This window comes from Oryctolagus cuniculus, chromosome 8 (genome assembly GCF_964237555.1).
Source record: "Oryctolagus cuniculus chromosome 8, mOryCun1.1, whole genome shotgun sequence".
In the NCBI taxonomy this organism is placed as follows: Eukaryota; Metazoa; Chordata; class Mammalia; order Lagomorpha; family Leporidae; genus Oryctolagus; species Oryctolagus cuniculus.
In genome coordinates, this window is record NC_091439.1 from 142,203,158 (window position 1) to 142,212,364 (window position 9,207).

The window sequence follows — 9,207 nt, forward strand, 5'->3', positions numbered from 1 at the left end:
GGAGTAGCTGGGAAAGGAACTTGTACTCATATGGGATGCCAGCACTGCAGGTGGTGGCTTAACCAGCTATAACACAGTACTGGCTCCCCACTGTATGTAGTTTCAATTAAGAGTTTGTTGGGGGCCAGCAATGTGGTGTAGCATGTAAAGCTACCACCTGCAGTGCCAGCATCCCTTATTGGCACTGGTTCCAGTCCCAGATATTCCAATTCCAAAATACATCTCTCTACTATGGAGACCTGGAAGAAACTCCAGGCTCCTGGTTTTGGATTGAGCCCAGCTCCATCCTTTGAATGCACCAGCAGATGAAAGATCTCTCTCTCTCTCTCTCTCTCTCTCTCTCTCTCTCTCATTCTCTCTCTCTCTGCCCCTGCCTCTCAATAACTCTGCTTTTCAAATAAAAAATCTTTTAAAAAAAAGTTTGTGCATCATTCAACCAATCAATTATTTAATTAGATCATCAATGAGCAGTGGGTCCTGAATATCTTCCAAGACTGCAACTTTATTAATTACTTTGAAAATGAAGTAGAGTATGTCAGAATGGTACAGTTATTGATCATTTACTTGAGAAAGAAGACTTATATACCCTTGAGGATAGTTCATGGAAATGAATCGATCTGAGCCTTGACAAATGAGTAAAATTCAAGCGAACAGAGTATTTTGTTTTAAAAAAAAAAAAAACTTTTTTAAAAATACACTTGAAAGGCAGAGAAAGAGGGAGGGAAATTGGATCAATAATAGGAGATAGTTTATCTTGGGCCCCATAAAAAAAGCCTGTATCAAATATTGCTGATAGGAGTAGCAAGGCAGAAAACAAACCAAGCTATTAGAGAGAAATTGTAGTCTTAGGCACAAGAGTTTACCATGATTTTAGAGCCAAGGAGTCCAAGTTTTCTGAGCATAAAATATGAGAAAAATGATGTTAAAATAAATTTTCAAGAACAGGTCAGAAGCAGGACACAGGTACTGAGGCCTTCTGAGATCCAGGTGAAGAATGACAACACCAGCGAGGAAGCAGGTGGCTGCAGTAAGAGAAGGACAGGGTGACTGGGACATCCTGAAGGTAGATCTGGTAAAGTCTGTCAAGTTGTGGATGATGACCTTACCCTTGATGATCATATGGAAATCTGTTTCTAAGAAAATAAGGTTTGAGTCTCCATCTTTTCTCTCCATTTCCTCCCCAGTAGACAACCATGTCTTCTACTCTTTTTCAGATCACTGGCCCAGATAAGCCCATCACAGATATTTGCCAAAATACGGTTCCATGGAACATGTCAAAGAAAGCTTAGAACCAAGGGGGAAAAGACAAAAGAGGGAGGCCCATGTTCCCCTTATTTGGCTCTTTCTTCATTGGAGCAATTGAATAACCTAACATTGGTGCTTGTCTCCACACCCTTCACTTCTATTTAGTTGGTTCTTAATACTCATGAAGGGCTTTAAATCAAAGTCCTATTGTTCTTATTAATGACCTTGATCTTTAAAAAATTATACCAAGAGGCTTGACACAGGGTGGTTCTAAGGATGTGCTGTAACTTAGGTTTAGAAAATTGTATCTTCCCTGCTACCCTCATCTGAGAATCAGAGAATCACTCTGGGGGATGCCAGCTCTCCAAGGACAGGCACAGCAGCAGATGCTTCTGCTTCCCTAGACAGATGTTTCCCCTTGGGCTTGACATATTTCCAACTATTAAAATCAAATCAACTCATACCTGGACTCCAAGCATTCAATGGCATTATTTATCAAAAAATGTATTAAAATATCCAAAGACCACTTCAAATTTCTGCTGCCTTCAAGACAGTTTTTGGCACTTGTAACAGACACTGTAGCTTTCTACACATGAGCACCCACTCTATTTCACAAACTATCTAGCAATTCAAACAGACCATTTCAGGTTCAACCATGCATAAGAATAGTATGGATGATCTGGAGTCACAAGAACTTCAATACTCTTGCACAGAGCAAACCTGCTAATGTTAGAACTCAAAACTGAAAAATAAAGCCACTATGTGGTAACATGGACGGGTTTAGGGAAAGATGTACAGCCAGCTAGCCAAGGCCACATAATCTCAGACATTGATTTTTCATGTGTTTGGATAAATTGTGTTATCTTCCATTTCATATTCTTGCTTTTCCAGTGAGACCCTCCACATTCAGGCCACATATTCTTTCCATGTGTCTGTAGAGCAGTGGAAGTTATTCTGATACAAGATTCTCCTAGACAGTCAGCAGCTTCCTGATTCACTACCCAACTTGGAATCAGTAGTTCTGAGAGATGTTTCCCAAACAACCAGGCTGAATTCAATGTCATTCTCTTTGGTAGGTGACAGCCTTCTACCTCAGGATGCAGAAAGACATGTCTCTCACTCTGGGGCTCCCTTTTTCAAATCATATAGCATGGTGCTCTGTGGTGATTTGTGTTTTTTTACACAAGTTCTGGTAGAATTCTGATGCCAAGAAATGGGGATAGGAGTTATTCTCCATCAAGCTGTAAACCCTTTTCTGTGCAGATGTAAAACAGCCAGTTGTAGCATTTTGTATATTTTGCACAATAAGGATTTTGGTTTGGAAGTCTATGTTTACCTGAAATAAAACAAAAAAGCAGATTACTCAGTATTCATTCCTAGAGAATCACTCAGTACCCATTGCTCTGCTATTTGAAAATGAAACACAAAAAGAAGCTGTACCATGTGATGAGCTTCACCTGCCAGGTTTTCAGATACAGTTGAAAACCAGAATGCCAGGGGAGATATCCTTTCACCATTCCTCACCCCTGGTTTAATCTAATGTCTAATTCTTTTGCTGCCTCTTGGTGCCAAGGATGTCCACATTATGCTGAAATGAGTATTTTTATCTTACCTCTTTTAGGGCATCTTTTTCTATGAATTCTATATATATTTCCTTTGCTTTTGAGGACAGCTTCTGGGATGACTTGATTTTTTTGAAGTCTTCACAAGCCAGCCAGAAGTCTATATTTTCTTCACAGAATTGAGATTTTAAAAAGGCCCTAAAAACAGCCACACCATCTATAAAGATAGAAGAGATGGGAGGAGAAAGAACACAGAATATGAAGAACTGAATAACCAAATAATTATCACTTAGCTATTTTCTAGATTTCATTCAAACACATAATCCTCAGAATTTAGCTCTTTTAAAAATATTTTATTTATTTGAGAGGCAGAGTTACAGACAGTGAGAGGGAGAAACAGAGAGAGAGGTCTTCCTTCCATTGGTTCACTCCCCAAATGGCTGCAACAGCCAGAGCTGCACCGATCCAAAGCCAGGAGCTAGGTGCCTCCTCCTGGTCTCCCATGTGCGTGCAGGGGCCCAAGCACTTGAACCATCTCCACTGCTTTCCCAGGCCACAGCAGAGAGCTGGATAGGAAAAGAAGCAGCTGGGACTAGAACCAGAGCCCATATGGGATGCCGGCTTTGCAGGTGGATGATTAACCTACTGTGCCATGGTGCCAGCCCTCAGAATTTAGATCTTTAAAGACAAAGATGCTGGATGGGAACAAGATGCTGGGATTCCAAGATGCTGGAATAGGGAACAATTTACTACACTCGGCTAGAGAACTATGCTTATAGTGAGGACTGTGCAGATCATTTGTATGGTTCACATGGTGGCACAGATAAGTACTGAACACAGGGAAAGCACCTAGGCATTGCTCTGCTTGGAGGAGAGGGGGTGGGGGTATGAGCATAACAATAGAGGTACAAAGAGCTATCAAGAGCTGTATGCCAACTAACCTGGAAAACTAGAAAAAAAGAATAGATCCCTATGGGTCAGCACCATGGCTCACTTGGTGAATCCTCTGCCTGCAGTGCCAGCATCCCATATGGGCAACGGGTTCTAGTCCCAGTTGCTCCTCTTCCAGTCCAGCTCTCTGCTGTGGCCCGGGAGGGCAGTGGAGGATGGCCCAAGTGCTTGGGCCCCTGCAGCTGCACGGGAGACCAGGAAGAAGCATCTGGCTCCTGGCTTCAGATTGGCGCAGCGGCAGCCATAGCAGCCATTTGGGGAGTGAACCAATGGAAGGAAGACCTTTCTCTCAGTTTCTCTCTCATTATCTATAACTCTACCTGTCAAATAAATTAAAAAAATAGATCCCTAGACACAAGCCACCTACCTAAATTGAGCCATGAAGACATAAAAAACTTCACAGACCAATAACCAAGATGGAAACTGAATCAGTAATAAAGAGCCTCCCAATAAAAAAAGCCTAGGATCAGATGGCTTTATTGCTGAATTCTACCAGATATTTAAAGAACTAATTCCAATTCTTCTTGGGTTATTCAAAGCAATTGAAAGGGAGGTAACCCTCCCAAACTCCTGAAGCCTGTGTCACCTTAATTCCTATACAAGAAAAAGAAACAGGGAAATTGTTCTGTAGTTCTTTCTCTGATGAACACAGATGCAAAAATCCTCAACAAAATACTGGCCATTTGAATCCAACAACACACCAAAAAGATCATTCATCCAGAACAAGTGATATTTATCCTTGGTATGCAGGGGTGGTTCAACATTCACAAATCAATGTGTGATACATTACAATAACAAACTGAAGAAAAACCATATGACTATCTCAATACATGCAGAGAAAGCATTTGATAGTAGATAACATCCTTTCATGATGAAAACCTTAAGAAAATTGGGCATGGGAGGAACATTCCTCAACACAATCAAGGCAATTTATAACAAACTCATGGCCAGCATACTATTTTTTTTTTGACAGGCAGAGTGGACAGTGAGAGAGAGACAGACAGAGAAAGGTCTTCCTTTGCCATTGGTTCACCCTCCAATGGCCGCTGCGCTGTGGCTGGCGCACTGCGCTGATCCTAAGGCAGGAGCCAGGTACTTCTCCTGGTCTCCCATGGGGTGCAGGGCCCAAGCACTTGGGCCATCCTCCACTGCACTCCCTGGCCACAGCAGAAAGCTGGTCTGGAAGAGGGGCAACTGGGATAGAATCCGGTGCCCCGACCGGGACTAGAACCCAGCGTGCCAGCGCCTCAAGGTGGAGGATTAGCCTATTGAGCCACGGTGCCACCCGCCAGCATACTATTGAATGGGGAAAAGTTGGAAGCATTTTCACTGAGATCCAGAACCAGACAAGGATGCCCACTCACCATTGCTATTCAATACAGTACTGGAAGGTTTAGCCAGAGCCATTAAACAAGAAGAAATCAAAGGGATACAAATTGGAAAGGAGGAAGTCAAACTATCCCTATTTGTAGGTGACCCCACTGAGACACTACTGGAACTCATAGAGTTTGGAAAAATGACTAGATAAAGAAATTATGGTGTATATATATACACTATGGCATACTAGTCACCTGTAAAAAATTAAATCTTGTCTTTTGCAACAAAATGGATACAACTGGAAACCATTACACTTAGTGAAATAAGCCAGTCCCCAAAAACACAGATACTATATGTTTTCCCTGATCTGAGTTAACTTATAGAGTACCTGAAATGTAATGTATTAGAGTGCAATGAACATTTTGAGATTCAATGATTGTTTAAAGCCCATCTCTTCCATTGAGGAACAGTGGGTTTTTTTTCTTCATACCATTTGCTGAACTCTTACTTAGTGTAGGATTAACTGTATGATCATTAAGTAAACTGAAAGTAGCTCATTGTAAAGAGTGGGAAGGGGAGAGGGAGAGGAAGAAGAATTGGAGCATGGGTGGGAGGGAGGGTAGCATGGCAAGTATCACTATGTTCCAAAATCTATACAAATGAAATAAATGAAAGTTATACAACTTACATAAAATCTTAACAAATTTTAAAGAAAGACAAAGATGCCAGTAGACAAAATACTTAAGTATAAAAACAAATACTTATGTTTGCTGTTGATGCAAAAAAAAATGTCTTCAGGGGAACCACAAATTCTCTGGGAACAAGTGTCTTGTAAACAATATATGCAATGGAAAAGTGGACAACTTCAACTAAGAGCACTGCCACTGTGCTGTTTAAGGCTAATTTGTCTTCCCCACTCAGAGTCAATATGCTAAGAAATAAGGGGAGAAAAAAGATATTCTAGGCTCCTGTGACTGTTGAGTCCATTCCTCCTCTTGTGAGCCACTCATTTGCTGTGGAGACACACCTTTCTAGACTCTTGCAATATTTGCAGTAGATCAAATTCAAGGTTAACTCACATTTGCTGGCCAGCAGCTCCTCGAATCCTTCTGACCACAGCAGTGCTTCCTCTGGGGAAGGCCTGCAAGAGAAGTTTTCAGTTAAGAGGGCACATATCAGGTCCCCTTTCCAGCTCAGCAGTGAGCTGTTCAGGTTTGTGAGCACAGGATTCTCACTTACTTGCTGAAAGTTTGCTGTTTGTTTTTCTTGCTGGTTTTGGGCTTCCCAGGAGTGGAAGAATTTTGCAAGAAGGAACTCAATCGTGTCTTCCAATCTTTTAATCTTAAAAAAAAAAAAAAGTCACTAAGTGGCCATGCTTGAAAACACAACTACAGCTGAATGTAGCTACAGGCAAACCAAATGAGACAAAACCAAGTAGCAGCCTTATCAACCTAATATTTAAACCCAGCACGGAAATACTGAATAGTTTTCTCAGACTATAACTACTAGTGTTAAGAGTAAAGGTAGGAACTACCTTAAAATTCACAAAAATATTATCTCAATATGCTGCATACCCAAAAAGCACATACTGGGGCCCAGTACTATGAGTTAAGCCATCTACCCCATATTGGCAATGGTTCAAGTCCAGGCTGCTCCACATTCAATCCAGTTCCCTGCTAATGCACCCAGGAAAGCAGTGGAGGATGCCCAAGTCCTTGGACACCTACACCCAGTCAAAGACCCTGAAGAGCTTCTGGCTCCAGCCTTGCCCAGCCCCTGTGCTTGTGGCCATTTAGGGGAGTGAACCAGAGGATGGAAGACTTCTTTTTCTGCCTCTCTAACTGCGACCTTCAAATAAACCTTAAAAAAAAATGAAAACCTTATGCTATTTCTGGCCCACAAAGAGCAGCAGTTCACTCCTTCCCCTTCCACCCATGGTCCTGGATGCACCAGAGGCCATGCATAGGGAATGACACTGGCCCTCCGACCTACAGTGCTCTTTTGAGGAAGATTTGTTCCACAGTCATGACTGCCTGAGAACAGCTTTATCATGAAAAGGTGAGAAAGGACTCAAAACGAGATCTTCAGCCAGCAAATGCTCTTCCCCTTATATGGTCAGGCAGATCGGATTAAATTAATCAGATTCATGAACTGGAAAACCACGCCTCCACCCCTTATGTATCCCACCTGTATTCACCCACCTGCCACTCAGACCATTAACCATGCCCCTTTGGGGACTGAATAAAAGGGGTGGAGCCTGCTGGGCCCACCCTTGCTCTCCCAAGCCTCCAGGCACAGCTTTTGGCTGCCCCTCATCTGTTTGCCTGCACCTTGTGGTTTTGTGGTCATTCCTGCCTGCACGGTTTTTCCTTTCCCCGCGACGACCTGCACGTGACCCTTGTTCACCTCATGCCTCTTGGTGTGGGCGGCCTTCTGGATGCCTCTGGAGCCTGCTGACTTGCCTTGCCGCTGCTCTCTGGCCCACTGGCTCTCCCTTGCAGGCTCTGGACTACTCCCTGGAAAAGCCTGGTATGCAACTGCCGGTTTAAATTTCTGATTCCTTTCTCTTAATAAAGCCTTCACCTTCCTGTGTATTTCTCTCACACTCTAAATGCTAAGCCATACCACGCTGTCTGATTTACAGAAACTCGATATTTAGAATTGTAAGGTCCCGGGTTTCGGCACCAATGTAAGTTCACCACAAAACACACCAAACACCGGAGTAAGGTAAAGGGTTTATTGGGGAAAACCTGGCAAGCTAGAGGGGAGGGGCAAGGAAGGAAAACGAGTAAGAGGGAGAGAGGAGAGGAGAGAGGGGAGTGAGAGAACGGAGCCGACAGAGCGCCGCGTGTTCAGAAACAGGCCCTTTTAAAACTTCGCCAGGGGGCGGGCAGGGAAGGAGGAGCAGAGAATCCCATTAGGATGGGGGTGGGGCTGACACCAGTGGTTGGGCCATGTGGCCGCCTGGCTTGCAGCAATGGCAGTGGGTGCTAGAGCCTAGGATGGTGTCAGGGTGTAGGTCTCGCCAGAGATAAGACTGCGCCACTTTCCCAACAAGAATTCTTATCTAAATAGACAAGAACACTTTAGATATCAATCTTAATAATTTTAAAATAAAGGTAAATGATTTCTCGCCACCCAGCAGAAGCACACGATGTCGGCCAGAGTTCTCAGCTGTGATGAGATGCACGCAGAAGGCCGCCCCATAAGGTCCCAGCGCGCCTCCACCCTCCTCCTACCAAGCCCTCCCGAGTGTCCACACTCACAAAGCCAGCACAGCCCTCGTAGATGTAATTTCCCTGAGTAAATTAGCATCGTGCGCTTGGTTTTTCTGCAGAGGCTCAGGCTACAGTGTTTCCCAAAGTGCCCCATATACAGCAAGCCGACCCGACAGAGAGGAGCCTACTCACAAGGACCGTTTCATCTTCTCCTGCTTTTCCACGCTCTTGGTGTCACTGCCTACGCTCTCGTCCATACCTCCACAGTCGGGCTGAATCTCCATAAAAACGACACTTAGCATTCGCTGATCTCAGTACAGAGTAGCAGCCTGCAGCTCGCCACAGCTTTTATAGCCTGCCGGCATGGGGGCGGGGTCTCTCTGGGCCAGCCCCACCTCCTAAAGCGAGGATTGGCCAGAGGCCTACGGCAGGGGCAGAGCCTGAGCAGGCGCTGGGCGCGAAGGCCGCTGACTGGCTGGAAGCCAGGGAGCTGCTGACACGTGAGACTAAGGCTTAGAACATGGTCTGGCAGGACACCTCCAGCAGCAGGGCGCTGAGGGCGATGGGTTTTTCCAGGCTGCAGTCCTGTGGAGCAGTCTGGCTCAGACCCTTCTTTGCCCAGCCTGCTGAATCCCTGCCTGCAAGCTAAGCCGGATTCCAAAAAGAACACACTGTGCCTCTGCTTCCCTCGCTGGTGGGCGGGCGAACCAGGAACTGCAACATCGGGCCGGGCAGTCTTCGGGAAGAGCAGCAGGAGACAGTGACTTTGTCTGAAGGCGACACCTGAGCTGGGCCTGCTTTTTGGGTCAGCTCTGGAGCCCGGAGTCCTGGTGGGCAGGGAGGGAGAGTGAGGCACAGTGAGCTTGGCACTGGGACACACCAGGATCCTTGGAGTTCAGCAGTGCAAGCAGTCG

At 44.8% G+C, this 9,207-nt stretch overlaps 1 protein-coding gene across 1 annotated transcript; it reads right to left on the reverse strand.

The window, feature by feature from the left end:
* Positions 1–933: 933 nt before the first annotated feature.
* LOC127489069 (regulator of G-protein signaling 2-like) lies at positions 934–8,595 on the reverse strand. The gene is made up of 5 exons (XM_051840042.2): positions 8,486–8,595; positions 6,315–6,416; positions 6,155–6,216; positions 2,858–3,024; positions 934–2,581 (listed from the first exon to the last, which is right to left on the reverse strand). The coding sequence occupies exons 1-5, from the start codon at positions 8,593–8,595 to the stop codon at positions 2,387–2,389; spliced, it is 636 nt and encodes a 211-aa protein (XP_051696002.2). The 3' UTR covers positions 934–2,386.
* Positions 8,596–9,207: the final 612 nt, after the last annotated feature.

What these genes read in the sequence shown, in the direction of transcription:
- LOC127489069 (XM_051840042.2), bottom strand. Translation starts at nt 8,595, where the DNA reads ATGCTAAGTGTCGTTTTTATGGAGATTCAGCCCGACTGTGGAGGTATG. An exon ending in GAGAAGATGAAACGGTCCTT is followed by an intron (nt 6,417 to 8,485) that starts GTGAGTAGGCTC and finishes TTTTTTTTTAAG; the next exon opens with ATTAAAAGATTGGAAGACAC. An exon ending in AAACAGCAAACTTTCAGCAA is followed by an intron (nt 6,217 to 6,314) that starts GTAAGTGAGAAT and finishes CTTCTCTTGCAG; the next exon opens with GCCTTCCCCAGAGGAAGCAC.